At 35.6% G+C, this 19,885-nt stretch overlaps 1 protein-coding gene across 3 annotated transcripts in view; it reads right to left on the bottom strand.

The window, feature by feature from the left end:
- Window positions 1–694: 694 nt before the first annotated feature.
- HERPUD2 (HERPUD family member 2) overlaps window positions 695–19,885 on the bottom strand; it is a 56,696-nt gene continuing 37,505 nt past the window's right edge. For all 3 annotated transcript variants that reach the window (XM_004457117.5, XM_004457118.5, XM_012524640.4), the window contains 4 exons: window positions 6,552–6,674; window positions 4,096–4,419; window positions 2,032–2,149; window positions 695–1,552 (listed from right to left, as the gene is read on the bottom strand). In XM_004457117.5, the coding sequence (XP_004457174.2) occupies window positions 1,391–1,552; window positions 2,032–2,149; window positions 4,096–4,419; window positions 6,552–6,674 (727 nt within the window). In that variant the 3' untranslated portion in view covers window positions 695–1,390. The remainder of the gene's footprint in view (window positions 1,553–2,031; window positions 2,150–4,095; window positions 4,420–6,551; window positions 6,675–19,885) is intronic.

The following is a 19,885-nucleotide window of genomic DNA, read 5'->3' as shown; positions in this document are numbered from 1 at the left end:
AATGTTTGTCCTTGTTTACTGAATTTAAAACTTTGCTAATTACCCTTTCCATCATTTTTTCCTTTTAATTATGTATGCCAGAACATTACATACATAGCAACCTTTTCATTTAGGGATTCTGCCATAAAGGTATTTTCTCACACCAATGTAAGCATTCCACCTATTATTTTATGTATTCTCATTGCTTTATTGTTCATATTTGATCATGATGTCACCTAGAATTTGTTTTTATATAAACAGAAACCTAATTTTACTTTTCAAAAGGTTAACCGTTATCCCTTGAAATGTTACCTATATCATTAAACTTAGAAAATAATTCATAGAAAAATGTTCTTAAGCTTCTATTCTGTTCTATTACCTAATCATATATCCCTATACCAGTACCATAATCACAATAATACATTTTCATACACAAGACATATGTTCTCCCATCTACATTTGTTTTAATTTAATTAGCTACCCTATAAGAAACTTTCTCCTTTCTTATGCAATATTACATCAGCTTTTGCAAGAATTTTTAATAAACTTCTGAGGTTTCAGACCACCTGAGAACTAGAAGGCATTCATCTGTAATGGAAAGAGGTGAAAATGAACTTGAAGAAAGCAACCCTTCCAAAACTACTGAAATTGATACAGATTTTTGCATGTAATGGGCATGTTACTGAAGAGTTGGAACAAATATTCCTTAAGACAGTTTAGCATAATTGACCTTTTATTTAAAAAATTACAGGGAATGATTTCCAACATATCTTATTTTATAAAAGTACTGCCTGTATCAAACATTTTTATCGCTGTTAATTCCACAGAAGAGCTGCCTTTTTATACTAATTCCAATTGATGGGATACATACCCTTAAAATAGAAAGTTTCCATTATTTATTCAAATTTCAAAATTAAGATTATTGAGTTTATTGCTTTATGGCTGGGCAAGATGCTTCTAGTACATTTTAAATAATATTCTTTATTAAAAATTATGAGGTCATTCTGTTTAAAACTTTTAGGATAGTTCACAGAAAATAGGTATATTTACTCAAATTATATATTGAAGGGTTGGGCTACTAGCTGTAGACATTTATATATAAAGCAGCTCTAAAGAAATAAGGCGCACAAACAGGTCTATCTGGGTATAATGTACATAATTGAAATGAATAAAACCTGGAAGACCAATATTGTTACATTATGTTCTGTTAGGATCTTAAAAAAAAAAAAAAATCACACATTTAGTAGTCCATTTGTGCTTAAAATATTCATATGCATATAGAGCTTAAAGAAAAAATACCTCTGTACATGATGATCAAAAGAAAGTTATAAATTTTTTTGAAATTGCACTGTTATTTAAAACACTTTCCTAAAGTCAAACCCTCCTTTGCAGCTGGCACAGTTTTTCAAGTCTAATTGGCAACCTGGGGAGGCCCCTCTGGTATTAGTGAAGTAAAGAAGGTGGTGATAAAAGACCAAGCTGAAGCCATTAATCCAGGCCTTTGAATTGCACTGGCATCTTCACCTGCATCTTCTCCACTCTCATCTTCGAGACCATCATCCATAAGACGCTCCTTTCAAACAAAACAAGAACATACTAAATCATCTGAACAGCTAGTAATAACTCTTGATAGAAAAGATGAGAGTTAAGTGCTTCTTTACTAGAAAGAAGGAATATGAGTAGGTAATATAAGGAAGTGGTACATCTCTGATCATATATCTTTAAAGTTCAAAAATGAGCAATTCTTCAGTGTTCAGATTCATAGGGAACAACTGCCAATACAATACAATAAATCCACAATGTGTGTAATTTTCTTTTTTGGCTATTTCCAGGAAGAATAATGTTAATACTCCCCACTTCATTCTAGTATATGACTGACTCAGTATTAAAGTTCTCCATGATGAAACCACCACAAAATATATATTTTAGCTTTTCTTCATGTGCCATTCCATAAATACCTATGGAACAACCATGACTCTTTTATTATTTTGGTCCCATACAGTCTTGAAGAAACACCAATATTTAAAATATACAAGAACGTCATTAACATACCATTTCTTCAAGTTCTAGATTGTTTACATTTTGCCCATCATTGTTAACTTCCACATTATTGTTGGGAGCCTGTTGCTGACCTCCTTCTTGCCTAAAAGGAAACCATCCAGCTTGGTGTCTGTTCGGTAAAATAAAGAAAAAAGATAATAAGTCCCAGTTATTTTTATCTGTAGCATTATAAAACATTAGTGTCCTAAAAGAGAAAAATGATTGGAACTATTAGGTTGGTGCAAAAGGAATTGCGGTTTTGAACTGTGAATTTAAAATTATAACTAGGCTCAAACACACCTTTATTAATCAAAATAGGAACCATTAAAATCAACACATTTTTGCCAATGAGAAATAAGTTTATTCCTGTAGCATAAAATTCCGTCCTTTGGGATTCGACAAACTCTTGGAAAGCATTTTCTGCATCCTGCTGGTTGTAGAGGCTTTTTCCCTGCAAATAGTTGTCAAGATGTTTGAAGAAGTGGTAGTCAGCTGGTGAGAGGTCAGAGGCAAAACTTCGTAGCCCAACTCATTCAACTTTTGAAGCGTTGGTTCTGCAACATCCAAGCAGACATTGTCGTGGAGAAGAATTGGGCCCTTTCTGTTGACCAATGCCGACTGCAGGTGTTGCAGTTTTTGGTGCAACTCATCGACTTGCTGAACATACCTCTCAGATTTAACAGTTTTGCCAGGATTCTGAAAGCTGTAGTGGATCAGACTGGTAGCAGACCACCAAATGGTGACCATGACCTTTTTGGGTACAAGTTTGGCTTTGGGAAATGCTTTTGAATTTCTTCTTGGTCCAACCACTGGAGCTGGTCATTGCCAGTTGTAAAAAATCCACTTTTCATCACACGTCACAATCTGATCAAGAAATGGTCCATTGTTGTTGCATAGAATAAGAGAAGACGACACTTCAAAAAGACAATTTTTTTTATTTTTGGTCAGCTCATGAGGCACCCACTTACTCAGCTTTTTTAACTTTCCACTTTGCTTCAAACACCAAAGACCATAGAATTGTCGATGTTGAGTTCTTTGGCAACTTCTTGTGTAGTTTAAGAGGCTCAGCTTTGATGATTATTCTCAATTGGTCGTTGTCTACTTCCGACAGCCTGCTACTACACTCTTCATCTTCAAGGCTCTCGTCTCCTTTACAAAATTTCTTGAACCACAATTGCACTGTAAGTTAATGGGCAGTTCCTGGCCAAATGTGTTGTTGATATTGTGAGTTGTCTCTGCTGCTTTACAACCCATTTTGAACTCAAATAAGAAAATCCCTCCAATTTGCTTTTTGTCTAACATGATTTCCATAGTCTAAAATAAATATAGAGAGCAAGTAATAAATCACTAGTAAAAAACCATAAAGTGAGAAATGCACATTAAAATGATATATAACATAACCATATTTATTTAAGAATGTATGCCAATATCAAATGGCAAATGGCAAGTTTCAACAATGCAAAACCGCAATTACTTCTGCACCAAAAGACCAAATCTCTCACTTCAGGCCAGGACGCTATCCCTCTCAAAACAGTAACTGCAAAATAAGAATCAATTAAAGTCTAAAAGTCTATCGTGGGCTTAACTGACTCTATTAAGATATATTAGTACTTAAAATCTTTTTTATGTTTTTCAAAATGAAATTCAACTAGATATGTCTTTGCCTCTTGGGGAGAAGGGGGAAGAGAAAGTTGGCCTACTGATAAAAACATCTGACCTATACCCATAGGACTTTGTGTTGATAAATGTAATTAAAAAGGACATCCTTATGCAGGACAATACTGTATACTTCCTCAAGTTCTAAGCAATTAACAGGATGTATCTAACTGAATTAATAATTTATATAAAAGATAGCAAAGGAAAGAAATCTGCTTCTAAACAGTTCTGATAACCATGCCTATCCAACATAACCTATTCCATGCTTTGGACATCAGAAACATGCCAGCTATGTGAAGCTCAGCATTCACATTCCTTCAGTCAACGTTCCCTGACTGAATACCATATATTACATACAGTGCTGAACAGTTTTAGAAAGTAATTAAAAGGAACTACAAAAGGTTAATAAACATCACTCACATATAAACCAGTAGCATGGCTCCCATTACCATGATAAACCGACTAAAAGAAGAATAGAAGTATACAATACTAAGGAGAATTGCAGCTCGTGAGAATGTGTACATCCAGTCTAGCCAGTCTCGATTGAAGTCTTCTTCATTTAGCACTGGACCTCCCTGTGCATTCATCTGAACATTCTCATTCATAGGTCGATTTTCTTGGGCCACTATGTTTGGAGCAGGTGGGGGTTCTTCTCCAGGAACATGTGCCATATTTAGAGGCTGTGAACCGGTAGGTTGACCTGGGTTGGCATTTGACGTGGCCTGAGCTGAAACTGCAGCTTGACTGAAACATTCACCAAAGTAAGTATTAACAAGAAAAAAAACTTTACCATACTATATTGTATACCTGAGGAGCCATATGCATTTTTCATAAACCCAGTATGGTATATCACAACTCCTGCCCCACATATTTTAGGTAAGCACAAATTCCAATGGAAAAGTAGAGCCAAGATTGATGGCTGTAGATATAGCTCAATGAATGTTCTCTTAGCCTATCAGTCTAAAGAGGTAGGGGAGAGGTAGAAGAGATAAGAATAGCTTATACTCATCACTAGTTTTTCTCTCTTCTACTACCTTTTCACCAAGTACCACTTTTGTTACTCTACATAGGATGAATACCCCCTGCCTCACCACCACCTCCTCCTCCCCAAAAGACACATGTTGTAAAGGATCTGCCTAAAAATCCATATTATTTACCCTGCATGGCTACTGTCAATGACAAATGATTTTTAAAATATCAAAGAGATCCCATATAACTACTCTTGAACCTCAAGCCAGGCTTATATTACATACAAGATACCTTGTATCTGTATAGGGCCTTTTAGTTTTCAAAACATTTCTTAATTCTTGGATATTCTAATACATAGGAGAGTTATTTCATTTTAAAGGTGAGAAATGGAGGTTGATTTAGTAGCAAACTACAACTCACACAGTTCTCATGAGGTTTATAAATGAGACAAGGGATGTAAAGCTCCCAGCAAAGTACTGAGCACCCATAAGTCACTCAACTATTACTACAGCAATTTATAAGGTACAAACAGCTTGTCTTGGCAAATGGGTTATAAAAGAGATAATTAGGATATGAGGCTCATAAAGGTCAGCTTTATGGGGAAAAGTCTGGAGGAAGGTTGAGGGTTTAAACTTCACACAATAGGCAAGAGAGCCACCAGATATTTTGGGAGATGGAGGACGAAAGATCCAAATCCGTATTAACAATGCTAATCTGAAAGTTTTATACAAGATGAAATTTAGTAAAGAGCCTAAAAGGAGGAAGAGCTATTGCAGTAAAGCAGGTCTAAAATATGAAAAGATGTAAAAACATTGGAAGCAGGATATAAAGGGCAGAAGCCAGAGACATCATATCAGCTCATCTTGATAAATTACTGAGTTCAGGAATAACAGAAGCCAGAATCAGAATCAAAGTTGATTAAAATGCAGAGCTTGTATGATAATTAAGAAGAGAAAGCAAAAAAGTTAGGAAGGAGAATGCACTTAGAATGGAGAGGTCAAATTTTAGAGACTAAACACAAACATCCCTTTGGAATTCTTCCAACAATTAAATGAAGGTATAGGATTAAACACAGCAGGAGATGAAAAACTGGAAGTCATCCACAGATAGCTAACAACTAACACTGTGAAAGAAATCCAAGGGGACTGACCCAGGACTGAATCCTGTCTTCCCTACCAGACTGAGATCCGTAAGACACCCAGTTAGTATACAAATGTCTGTTGAACTGAGTAAGGAATGTTACCATTTAGAAGAAAAAAGGGGGAAAAAATAAGGCTATCAAAAGGACAGAAAAATAATGATCAGAAAATAAAGAATAAAGAGACTAACAGACAAAAAAACCAAGGAAAGAAGAACATTAAGAAGCTAGTCCATGTTAAGTGAACACATAAGTTCAGGATAATAAAGGTCAAGAAACTGTACTTGGTGCTAAGACTGTTTGTTCCACATTCATCAAAATCAAGAATTTCTAAAATACTGACAGTCCAGTAAGCACATAGGCATAACTAAACCCTACATAGATCTGAGCCCCACTGACATGATTCTTCCATTTCCTTTTTCATTCTGTCTCCTATCTCTTCATGTAGATTTACTGCCTACTAGTGAAACTTTGTTTTCTCCTCTTAAGTATACAAAATATTATACTAAACCTTGCTGAATGTTGCTTAATTAGAGGAAAGGAAGAAGCTGAGAGTAGGCTTAGTTTTGAACTGTAAACTCTTCATTTAGCCAAATACTTTATAATAAATTATCTGCTGAGATGTTTGAGAATTCCTTTTCATAATAATTTTAAATACCAATGAAAATACACCACCAAATGAAATTCCAAATCAACTTACTTAGGATAAAAACAAAAATAAAACAAATAACATAATGAATAACTGAAAAATGAATTTGAATTAACTTACTATTGCATATAATACTGATGAGCATACATCTGATGCCACCACAGCATCTGCAATGGGCTGAAAGCAGGATACACTGGGAATCCAGCCGGAATACCCTGCCCAGGGAATTGGTTGTCTACATTTCTACAATAAAGAGAAAGTATTTTAATGTTCTAGAAGTTGAAAGCAGTCCTCTGAAATTTCATTTCTAAACTACAAATCATCCATTAACAAAATGTATTAAATCTTACTGAAAAGAGAAATACATTTTTCAACATTCTGTAAATAAGATATTATGGCTTACATAATATAACCTTAAGCCAAAGTGTTTACAATAACTAACACTTCAGCCCAGTTTTAATGGGAAAATAAAGCAAGCCATCCACAAACTGTATAGCAAATCTGTGTATTTGTTATCTTCTCATTTCAACACAGAGTCCAAAACATTTTCATTTTAAGTACATTCTCCTAAAGAACTATTAACCAAAACTCTAATGTATACTTCAAGAAAAAATATTTGAGGAATAGGGGACCTAATCAAATGGTATTTTACATTAGTAATAGAAAATGATTAAAAATACAGCAGGGGAAAGAGCCGATGTGGCTCAGTGGTTGAGCACTGGCTTCCCACAAGCGAGGTCCCAGGTTAAATCATCGCCTCTGGTGCTTCAAAAAAAAAAGCACAACCAGGGAGCAGATGTGGCTCAAATGGTTGAGCGCCTGCTTTTCACAGGAGAGCTTCATCTGGGGTTTGGTGCCCAGTGCCTCCTAAAAAAAAAAAAACAAGCAAATCAACAAAAAGACCAACTCAGGGGAGCTGATGTGACTCAGTGGTTGAGAGTCAGCTTCCACTTACAAGGTACCCAAGTTCAATCCTTGGCCCTGGTACATACCAAAAAAAAAAAAAAAAAAAACAAAACTAATTTAACTTATAAACTACAGTAAACAATACTGTAATATTTTTGTACCAAAGGCAAAGAAGGTACTATATCAATGCTAAAAAGCTAAAAACATATCGGATTTAATGTTTTCTGAGATATGAATATGATTACACTTTTTTTTTTTCATTTTCTTCATTAACAAGGAGATCTTGGTCATGTGATGTAACTAATCTACGTTCATTTATGTGTCTTTCTGAACACTGGAGAACAAATGATTAGTTGTTAGGATTAAATGAGATCAATGAGCCTGGACAGAAATTTTTAAAGAAATCCTTCCATGTTTTGTTAAGCTGCCTTTTTGTCTTTTATTTTTTGAAGTTGAATGAAATTTTACTTTTTAAAAAATTTATTTTAAATACAACAGCTAATAACTGTAAAATAAAAAATCATTTACAAAGACCTATAAAATATTTTTTAGTTAAAGAAACAAGATATGCATTTTTATACATGATTTTTTAAAATAGGAAAAAACTTCTAAGTCAGTATGACTTGGGAAAGGCCACACTTCATTTCTTTATACCTGTTTCCTCACCTATAGAATGGAGCTAATAATAGAATCTTCCTCATATGATTGTTATTCAATATTCAGTAAATGTTAGCGATTTTTATTTTTACTCTCTCCTATCCCTAACTCCAAACATGACTTCAAAGTATGTAATGAGAGATGGGTTTAAATTTACATGTATCAAGGATAACAAGAGGTAATATATAAGTAAAACAAAATTTGTGAATTTATTACCTCTCCTTTTACTCACATTACTTAAATTTTATCTTTAGCTGACATTAATTTAGTTCATCCAAACTACTTTAATTTTATATTTTAAAGACAACTTAACATATAATTGGCAATAAGGGAAGCGGATTTGGCTCAACTGATAGAGCATCTGCCTACCATCTAGGAGGCCCAGGGTTCAAACCCAGGGCCTCCTGACCCACATGGTAAGCTGGCCGATGCACAGTGCTGATGTGTGCAAGGAATGCCCTGCCATACTGGGGTATCCCCCGCACAGGGGAGCCCCATGCACAAGGAGAGCCGTCCCACGTGAAAAAAAGCGCAGCCTGCCCAGGAGTGGTGCCACACACATGGAGAGCAGACACAGCAAGATGATGCAACAAAATGAGACAAAGATTCCCAGTGCCACTGACAAGATGCAAGTGGACACAGAAGAACACACAGCAAATGGACACAGACAGCAGACAACAGGGGTGAGGAGGGCCAGGAGGAGAGAAATAAATAAATAATTTTAAAAAAAATTTTTTAACTGGCAATAAATGTTTATAGAAAGTTAATTTAGAAAAGCTTCCAGAGGTAAACAGATGTGACTCAAGCAGTTGGGTACCCACCTACCACATGGGAGGGTCGAGGTCTGGTTCCCAGTGCCTCCTAAAGAAGATCAGCAAGACAGCAAGCAGATGTGACGGGCTGGCACAGCAACCTGACACAACAAGATGACGCAAGGAAGAGACACAACAAGGAAACACAATGAGAGACACAACAAGGAGGAGCGGAGGTGGCTCAAGCCATTGCATGCCTCCCTCCCACATGGGAAGTTCTGGGTTCAGTTTCCGGCACCTCCTAAAAAGAAGACAAGCACATAACAGAGACAGAAAGGAGACAGCAAGCACAAAACAATGAGGGAGGGGTGGCAGGGAGAAATACGTAAAAAATAAATCTTTTTAAAAAATTGTTTTAAAACGCTTACAGAGCTAAAACCAACAGACTATACCTGAGGAAACTTGATACCAGGTAAGGTGCCAACTCCCCTACATATTACCTGAACTTTCCTTATCCTTGGAGAAGGATGAGTAATCATAACAGTGGCTCCCCATCCTCAAAAGATCCCTTCACCGCTTGAATATAGCCCCCACTCATACTTTCAAAGCCTTCCCTAAAGAATAGCAGAGAGGCCCCCATTAGAGTTCCTTCTTCTCAGCTCTCGGTACATGAGTCCCCAAAAGAACCTTAATCCTGTTTCTTTAAAAAGATGTCAATTATTATGCCAAATAAAAGCACAAATACTATATGATTCCATTTATATAAAATATCTAGAATAGGAGCAGATGATAGATAAGAGGTGACAAGGAGCTAGAAGGAGAGAGAAATGGGGCATTACTGCATGATGGGTACAGAGTTTCTGATTGGGATAAGAAAAAAGTTTTGGTAATGAATGATAGTGATGATTGTACAACTCTGTAAATATAATTAATGCCACTGAATTGCACACTTAAAAACAACTAAAATGGCAAATTTCTCATATATGTTACCACTATTAAAAAAATTAAAATGCCTATTAGTGATCAAATGCAGAAAAAAAGCCACACCACTGGAACAAAGAAATATTATAAAGCATTTCAATAAAGAACTTGGCATTTATACCAGGGAGCTGATATATCTCTGAGCAAATCTGAAATCTAATAAAAAGTACTGGAACAATATGAAACTGTGTCTAGGTATACATTTAAAATTTTCTTAATATTTCCAATAAGGAAAATTTCAATCCCCCTAAAAGTAGAATTCCACCCATCTCTACCACTGAAATAAGAAATAAAATCTCAACCAAGTCCAGGAACTTCTGGGCCTCTTCTGAAATTCTTCAACTATAAAATGGGAAGGGAAAACGGACTTTGGCCCAGTGGTTAGGGCGTCCGTCTACCACATGGGAGGTCCGCGGTTCAAACCCCGGGCCTCCTTGACTCGTGTGGAGCTGGCCATGCGCAGCGCTGATGCGCGCAAGGAGTGCCGTGCCACGCAAGGGTGTCCCCCGCGTGGGGCAGCCCCATGCGCAAGGAGTGTGCCCGTGAGGAAAGCCGCCCAGCGTAAAAAGAAAGAGCAGCCTGCCCAGGAATGGCGCCGCCCACACTTCCCGTGCCACTGACGACAACAGAAGCGGACAAAGAAACAAGACGCAGCAAATAGACACCAAGAACAGACAACCAGGGGAGGGGGGGAAATTAAATAAATAAATCTTTAAAAAAAATAAAATAAATAAAATAAAATAAAATAAAATGGGAAGGCTGGACTTTGTCACTGTTTTTAAATGTCAGATGAAAAAAAAACCCACTACACTCACTTAGAAAAATGTTTCATAGACCCACCTCACCCTCACTGGAGTCCAGAAAATAAGAAGTATGGAGTGATTATTAAAAATATGTTTTTAAAAAAACAAAAAAACTTAACAGTATAATTCTGATATGCTTCTCCCCCTTTTCTCCAATAAGTTAAAAACTACTGAACTGTATAATTGCTAAGATCCATTCCAGGCCCAAATTGACATATTACAACTTTCATTTGTGTTTTATTACCCTTCAGACAAAATGATATGTATTAGGTATTCTCCAGAAAGCAAGAAATAAAAGATTTTTTATATTAAAATATAAAGTGATCTTTAAATATAAAGAAATAAACCTATCAATGAAACAATGGATAATCCAGAAAGAGATCCTATTACAAAAGAATTTAACACATTTTAAAGGATGTATAACCAAATAATGGGATAGGAAATTATTATTTGGTGCTGGGAAAGGGGACTACCAAATTTGTGGTAGGAAGAAGAGAGTTTAAAGCTTCATCTCATTCTATGTATCAAAGCAAGTTTCAAGGGGACTAAAATGAAGTATTAAGAGTTAAACTATAGAAAATCTAGAAGAAACTGGAACTAATTATTTCCAAGTCTTTGGAGGGAAAAGGACTGTCCATTCAACTTAAAAGCAATAGAAGAAATCACAAAGAAAGCAATCAACATATTTGTGCACATAAAATTAAAGACATAGGACTCAGAAAAAAATTTAAATTATTAGTAAGTTGACTACATCTATGGCTGATCACATCTACAATCAACAAAATAGACTGCTTTAAGCAATGAGAAAAGTCTCATTCAATAAATTGAAGGCCTTCAAGGAAAACCTGATGATTTCAGCAGTGAGAAAAGAATTTCTATCTCTACTTCAGCCAGTCAGCTTCTTCTGGGGCAGTCAGAAACCTTCACTGTAGTTCCAAAATTGAAGCCTGTGCTATGGAATTCAGACTTGCCAATCCCCACAGGCACGTGAGTTAACTCCTACAAAAATTCTCACATTATGTACATACATACACACACACACACACATATCTCCTAAAGGCTGTTTTCCTAGTAAACCTTAACACAAGCCTTTAAAAAAACATTTGACAAAATTAAGCACCTTTAAAAAATGACAACATATCCAATTGCACAAGTAATTCTACTTTTGAAAACCGTCTTTCAAGAAAACGAAACATGGATAAATCTTAACATTAAAAAATGTATACACATCTCTGTAGGCCTTTTTACCTCCTTATCCCTTATAGGAACCACTCACTAAACCTACTCCTACTCTCGGCCCCCTCTCCCATAGTAATAGAGAGAAACTAGAGTTTAGGACAATAGTTCATTACATAAAAAGGAGAGATTTGTGCATTATCAAGAATGTGAAATGACAACCAAAAGAATAGGAGAAAATATTTGAAATGACAACCAAAAGAATAGGAGAAAATATCTGATAAGGGTTTAACATTCTGTTTTAAAAATCCTACAACTCAACAACAAAAAGGCAAATAACCCAATTAAAAAATGGGAAAAGGACTTGAATAGCCATTTCTCCAAATAAGATAAACAAAAGGCCAACAAGCACATTAAAAGACGCTCAAAATTGCTGGACATTAGGAAAATGCAAATCAAAACCACAATTAGATACTACCTCACACCCACCTGAATGGCTATTATTAAAAAAAAAAAAAGAAAGAAAATAACAAGAGTTCACAAGGACGCAGAGAAACAGGAACCTTGTACATTGTTGGTGGGAATGTAAATGGAGCAACCACTATGGAAAACAGCTAGCAATTCCTAAAAAAAAAAGGTTGAACACAGAACTACCATATGACCTGGCAATCCCACTTCTAGGTGTATACTCAAGAGAATTAAAAGCAGGGACTCAAACAGATATTTGCACACCAATTTCGTAGAAGCATTATTCACAGCAGCCAAAAGGTGGAAGCAACCCAAGTAACCAAGCAGATAATGGATAAATAGAATGTACTGTATGCATATTATGAAATACTCCTCAATCATAAAAAGGAATGAAGTCCTGACACATGCCACTACATGAATAAACCTTGACCACATCATACAGGGTGAAATAAATCAGAAACAGACAGATACTATGTAATTCCACTTATATGAAATAGGCAGAATTATGCAAATTATTATAGACAGAAAGACAAATACAGGTTACCAGATAAGTGGGAGGGGAGATGGGGAGTTATTGCATAATGCCTGTAGGGTTTCTGTTTGGGGCAACGGGAAAGTTCTGGTAATGGAGGGTGGTGAAAGTAGCGCAACATTGTGAATGTGATTAATCCAACTGGATGGTATTCTTGGGAGTGTCTGAGATGGAAATTTTATTAAATATATGTTCACACAAAAAAAAAAGCAGCTAAAGAGGCAATGACAATTAAATGCAATACATGGGAAGCGGACGTGGCTCAACTGATAAGAGCATCCACTTACCATATGGGAGGTCCGGGGTTCAATACCCAGGGCCTCCTGACTCGCATGGTAAGCTGGCCCACGTGCAGTGCTGCCGTGCACAAGGAAGGCCATACCACACAGGGGTGCCTCCATGGAGGGATGCCCCACGTGCAAAGAGTGCACCCCGCAAGGAGAGCCACCCTGCATGAGAAAAGCGCAGTCTGCCCAGGAGTGGCGCCGCACACACGGAGAGCTGATGAAGCAAGATGACCAACAAATAGAGATGCATTTTCCCAGTGCCACCGGATAATGCAAGCAGATGCAGAAGAACACACAGTGAATGGACAGAGAGAGCAGACAATGGGGGGGAAGGGGAGAGAAATAAATCTTTAAAAAAAAATAAAAATAAGTAAATGCAATAGATGATTCTAGACGAGATCTAATAATGGAGAAAAATCTCAAAAGAGCATTATTGGAACATACGAAAAAATTGGAATATAGACTATAAGCTTTATATCAATGTTAAATCTCTTGATTTAACATTGGTGGTTACATCAGTGAATGTCCTTGTTCTTAGGAAATGTGCATGGGAAATATTATGTGCTCCTGGAATATGATATACATAACCTACTCTCAAATGTTTAGAAAAGAGATAGAAAGAGAAAGAGAGAAAGAGAAAGAGAAAGGGAGGGAGGGGCAAAATGTAAAAATTGGTGAATCTGGGTATTAGGGGGGAGAGGTAGGCTAGAATTCTCTGTATGGGTATTTTATTATTTTTGCAACTGTCCTGTAAGTTTGAAATTATTTCAAAATTAAAAATTTAAGAAAAAAAGATTCATAACAGAACTTATTACCATGTTAAAATAGTCCTATTTATAATATCACACCTATGAAGATATTTATTCTTTGACCCATCAATTGTACTTCTAAGAATCTATCCTAAGTATATACTGGTAAAAAATGTGCAATTGTGTATTACAAAACTTTATCACAGCACTATTTGTAACAGCAAAGATGAAACAACACAAATATTCATCAACAGAAGAGTGGATGTCATTGCTTATGTATTCAATTAATTAATTACTATGACACTGTAAAAAAGGAATGACAATCTCTCTATGTTCCTATGGGATGATCCACTATAATAGCTTTTCATTTTTAAGCCAAGTGAAGACAACTGTGTATAATATACTATTTCTTTTGTTTGAGAAAAACAGGGATATAAACATTTCAAGTCAATTCTATTTGTAGATTCTGTATTTGCAAATTCTCCTACTCACTAAAATTTATGTATAATTCCAAAATCATTATCTGCAGGGCTTTCACACTCATTCACAGACATGCACCAAGTGGCAAAAATTTGAGTCACCTAATATGCATATTCCCAGCTGAGGCTGAACAAGGTGACAGTCTTGTCTTATTTCAGCTCTTATACTATTAAAAAGTGTCCTTTTCACAGTATATTTAGTGCCACATTTTTCACATTTTTTTGTTTTGTTGGTGATTTCTCTATTTAAACTGACCGCCCAAGCTAAAGTGCTGTCTAGTGTTTCTAAGCACAAAAGCTGTGATGCACCTTAAGAAGAAAATACATGCTGGCTCTAAGTTCAATGTTAATGAATCAACAATATATATTAGTGTCTTTAAACAGTAAAACAAGGTTATGTATTGATTAGTTTGTGTGACCAGAGGCTAGCAGGACCCTTGCGCTGTATTTCCCCTAGGAGTATTCTGTAATTCACTGTTAACAGTGACTGTATAGAGCACACCCATCACAAATAACAATAATCAACTGCACAAATACATATACTTTATATATGTATAGTTTAGTTTATACATATGTAATTTTTGGTTTATCTTTCCATTGTTTCTTTGTGAAAATTCAAAAAAATATGTATCTATATCCATTCAGATAACTGGAAAAACTGGAATACGGACTGTATGCTTTATATCAATATTAAATCTCTTGAGCTTGATAATTGTATTTAAGGTGGTTCATAAGTCAGTCTCAGGAAATGTACATGGACATGTTAAATGTTAAAAAAAAAAAACATGATGTATGCAACCCACTTTCAAATTTAAGCAGATCGATATAACCAAACAGAAATATAGACATAAAATGGTATAACACATGGCAAAATACTAATAGTTGTTAAATCTGAGTCTCTAGGTGGGGGTACACTGGAGTTCTCTGTGTTGTTTCTGTATTATTTTTCAGCTTTCCTGTATGTCTGAAATTGTTAAAATGTTACAAAATGAAAGTGTTTAAAGTGTTTTTTTTCTAGTCCCAGAAAAAAAAAAAAAAACGAAAAACAGAAACGTAGTGGAAATAGATGAAAATGATAGTCTGTTAATAGTTGTTGAAGCTGGGTGTTAGGTACGTAAGGGTCCATAGTATTTTATGTACTTTGTGAATGTTTAAAAACTATAATAAAGCTTTAAAAATTAAAAAAGCACTGAATATTACCTGCTTAACTTAAATATATATCAACAAGAGGCTTATTCACTAAATTATATTAATCTTATAATGGAATACTGTTCAACCAATAAAGAATGTTACAGCTTTATGTGTACTAACATGGGACAATCTTTAATACATTTAGTGGGAAAAAAAAAAAAAGATGTCGGTTAGTATGTATAGTAACTATATTACCATTAGTGTCAAAATATATGTACACACATACAACTGTCTAAGCAGTTTATCTCTAGAAGAATGCAGGGAAACAGTTAACAATGGTTGCCTCTGAGGAGGGCAATTGGGTAGCTGGCAGATACAGGAACTAAACTTTGGTATACCTTTTTTGTTACCTCTAAAAATGGTACAATGGGCATACACTATGTCTTAGAAAATAATCTTTAAAAATTGCCTGTTTACTATCCTGTCTCTCACACCAAACTCTGCTCCTAAGAATATTTGTTATATCTTTAGCAATTAACACAATAAATATATCTTGAATAAGTGAACATCACAACTTCATAACAAGACTGAAAATAAAGTACCAATTATAAGTAACTATTTAATATAGTAGCTTGTAAATTTCATTTACTTTTCCAACATTAAATAAAAATATAATGTTAATGACAGTAAAAATTACAATTATATTAAAGAAAATCATTTGCAAAGAAAAGGATAGTGGAAAGAAATAATGTCAACAAATAACTGTCTTTAGGTGACTGGACACAGGTAATTTTTTCTTTTCCTTTACTGTCTTTTCCAAATTCTTTAATATGTATAATTTCTTTTATTATGCAAAATAATTAGGAGCTAGTTTTATTTTTTGCAAAAGAGCCAAATAGCAGAAGGGGGAAATGCAACTATTTGTAATATATAGTATGTCTGTCTCCAGTAAAATGTCATATTGTTTACACAAGGAAAACAAGGTTAAGAGGATAACCTGGTCCCTACTTTGTACCCTGGGGAAGTCAGAGAAAGGAAACTGATATGTACATATGGGAGGAAATCATAGCTGATGGCAAAAGTTCTCACAGCTTTTTTTTTTTCTTTTTGGATAGGATATACCAAGCTAGTGCTATAGAAAAAAAAAAAAAAAAACATAGGATGGGTGGGAGGTAGAGTTGCAACCACACTAGAACACACTACTTGGCAGAGTATAATAAAGACTATGACAAAAACCAAGGCCTTGAAAGACAAATTTGTCATTCACAAATATATACTGAAAAGAACACAAAAGAACATTAATTAATATGCTTTTAAAAGTTTAGAATTATAAAGGAGAGGATATGAAAGGAACTAGAAACTTCAACAATCAGGAAACAATTCTTTCATAGAATTACATTAGGTTTACTCCCCGCCCCCCACCCTCCACCCATACAGGTGACACAGCAATTGCATGGAATCCCCAGTTTCCAAAATATGGCTTTTCAAGACTCAGCACTTGCTTTGCGTTCCCTGCTGTACTTCCCCTACAGACAGTTCATATGGTACCACCAATCCAGCCATTCCCACTCCTCCAAGCAGAGACTTAATAGCCCATCAGGGTTAGTAATTCATCTGCATATCTGAGCTCCTTCTGTTGTCAGCAACTACAAGATTCATTTTCCTATCTTCAGTGCCTAGTGTAGAGCAGATTCTTAAAAAAATATTTACTGAATGAAGTCTCAGGGCCCTGATCTGAACAGACTTGCTCACATAGACTTAAAATCTGACCAGGAGATTTAACTAGGAAAGTTTTTAAATTGGGGATGGGGTACCACAAATGAACTCAAGATAAAACAACAAACTATGGGAAAATAGTGAAATAAATATAAACATCAGCAAGGCTGTGAAGAATACAAACTTCAAGTCAGATATAGATGTGAATTTCATTTCTGCTACTGACCCCTTCTTTGAAACTCAGGCAAGTTATAAAACATTTTTTTAAATTAGAGAGGTTACAGGTTCAGTGAAAAAATCATGCAGAAAATAAAGAATTCCCATATTCCTCCTCCCACTTCACACACATGGTGTTCTCTATTATTAACCCACTGCATGAGTGAGGTACCTTTGTAACAGATGATGAAAGAACATTATAATTATACTACGAACAACAGTCCATAGTTTACATTAGGAGTCACTGTTTGTGCTGTACAGACCTTTTTTTAAATTTTTTATTCTAGTAACATATATCCACCACCCTAAAATTTCCTCTTTTAACCACATTCAAGTATGTAATTCAGTGGCACGAATTACATTTGCAATGTTGTGCTGCCATCAACACCATCAATTTTCACTGCCCCAAACAGAAACATTGCAACAACTGGGCATTATCTTCCCATTTCCTATGCCCATTCCAGTCCCTGGTAACTTGTATTCTAGTTTCTGACTCTTACGAATTTGCTTATTCTAATTATTTCGTACCAGGAAGGTCTAACAATATTTATTCTTTTGTGCATGACTTATGTCACTCAGTATGATGTCTTCAAGGTTCACCCATGTTGTTGCATGTTATCAACTTTATTCCTTTTCATAGCTGAATAATATTCCATTGTATGTATATACCACATTTTGTTTATCCACTCATCAGTTGATGTACAATGGGTTACTTCCATTTTTGGCAGCTGTTTGGGTCTCTGCTTTAAATTTTTTTTTTTTTAATATTTATTTATTTCTCTCCCCTCTCCACCACTGTCTGCTCTCGTGTTCATTTGCTGTGTTTTCTTCTGTGTCTGCTTGTATTCTCAGCAGCACTGGGAATCTGTGTCTCTTTTTTTGTTGCGTCATCTTGCTGAGTCAACTCTCCATGTGTGAGGTGCCATTCCTGGGTGGGCTGTGCTTTCTTCGCGCAAGATGGCTCTCCTTGTGGGTGCACTCCTTGCACGTGGGGCTCACTTTCAGGGGGGGCACCCCTGTGTGGCATGGCACTCCTTGTGCACGACAGCACTGCACGTGGGCCAGCTCACCTTATGAGCCAGGAGGCCCTGGGTTCGAACCCTGGACCTCATATACAGTAGGCAGATGCTCTATAATCCGCTTCCCTCTGCTTTCAATTCTTTTAGGTACATACATAGTAGTGGGATTTCCAGGTCATATGGTAATTCCATACTTAACTTTCTGAGGAACCACCAAACTGTTTTCCATGACGCCTGCACCATTATACACTGCCACCAGCAATGAATGAGTGTTCCCATTTTCCCAACACTTGTAACTTTCCGTTGTGTTTTCTTTCAATAGTAGCCATTCTAGTGGGTTTGAAATGTTATCACATTGTGATTTTGATTTGCACATTCCTAATGGCTAACGCTGTTGAGCATCTTTTCATGAGATTTTTGGCCACTTGTATATCTTCTTTGGAGAAACGTCTGTTTAAGTCTATTCCATTTTTTAATTGGGTTGGTTGTCTTTTTAAGTTGTAGGATTTCTTTATATATTCCAGATATTAAACCCTTGATGGATATGTGGCTTCCAAATATTTTCTCCCATTCTGTAGGCTGCCTTTTTACTTTCTTGATACATTCATTTGACACAAGAAAGTTTTTAATTCTGAGGAAGTCCCTTTCATCTGTTTTGTTTTGTTTTTTTTTTTTCTTTATTGCTTGTGCTTTGGGTATAAAGTCTAAGAAACCATTGCCTAATACAAGGTCCTGAAGATGCTTCCCTTTATTTTCTTCTGGCACCTTTATAATTTTGGTTTTTAAATTTGGGTCTTTGATGCAGTTTGAGTTAATTTTTGCATGTAGTATAAGCAGGGGTCCACCTTCATTATTTTGCATATCAATATCCAGTTTGGCCAGCACCATTTTTCTTGAAGAGACTTTTCTTTCTGCATTGTTGAAAATTAATTGGCCATACATGTGGAGGTTTAGTTCTGAACTCTCAATTCAATTCCATTGGTTTATACATGTTTGTCCTTGTCCCAGGTTCCATGCTGTTTTGATTACTGTAACTTTTTATTAAGTTTTAAAATCAGGAAGTAGGGATCCTTTAACTTCCTTCTTTTTATTTCCAAGATAGTTTTGGCTATTTGGGCACCTTTATCCTTCCATATAAATTTGATGACTTTTATATTTCTGCAAATAAGGACATTAGAATTTTAATTGGGATTGCATTGACTCTACAAATTGCTTTAGGTGGACTTAACACCTTCATAATATTTAGTCTTCCAATCCATGAACACGGAATACTCATCCATTTTTTTAAGTCTTCAATTTCCTTTTTTTATAAGCGTTTTTTTCTTTATAAAGGAGCTTTAGATTACTTATTATATGGGACTCCCATATACCCCACCACACCCCCACTTTCCCCCATTAACAACATCTTTCATTAGCGTGGTACATATATTACAATTGATGAATACATACTGAAGCACTGCTACTAAGCATGGTCTATAGTCTACACTATAGTTTACACTTTGTATCACACAATTTTATAGGTTTTGACAAAATGTTTAATGGTTTGTATCTGTCTTCTTTGATTTCTTTTAGCATTGTTTTG

This window comes from Dasypus novemcinctus, chromosome 5, assembly GCF_030445035.2.
Source record: "Dasypus novemcinctus isolate mDasNov1 chromosome 5, mDasNov1.1.hap2, whole genome shotgun sequence".
Taxonomy (NCBI): Eukaryota; Metazoa; Chordata; class Mammalia; order Cingulata; family Dasypodidae; genus Dasypus; species Dasypus novemcinctus.
The sequence above is the reverse complement of the archived record's forward strand: the minus strand, read 5'-3'. Positions and strand labels throughout refer to the sequence as shown.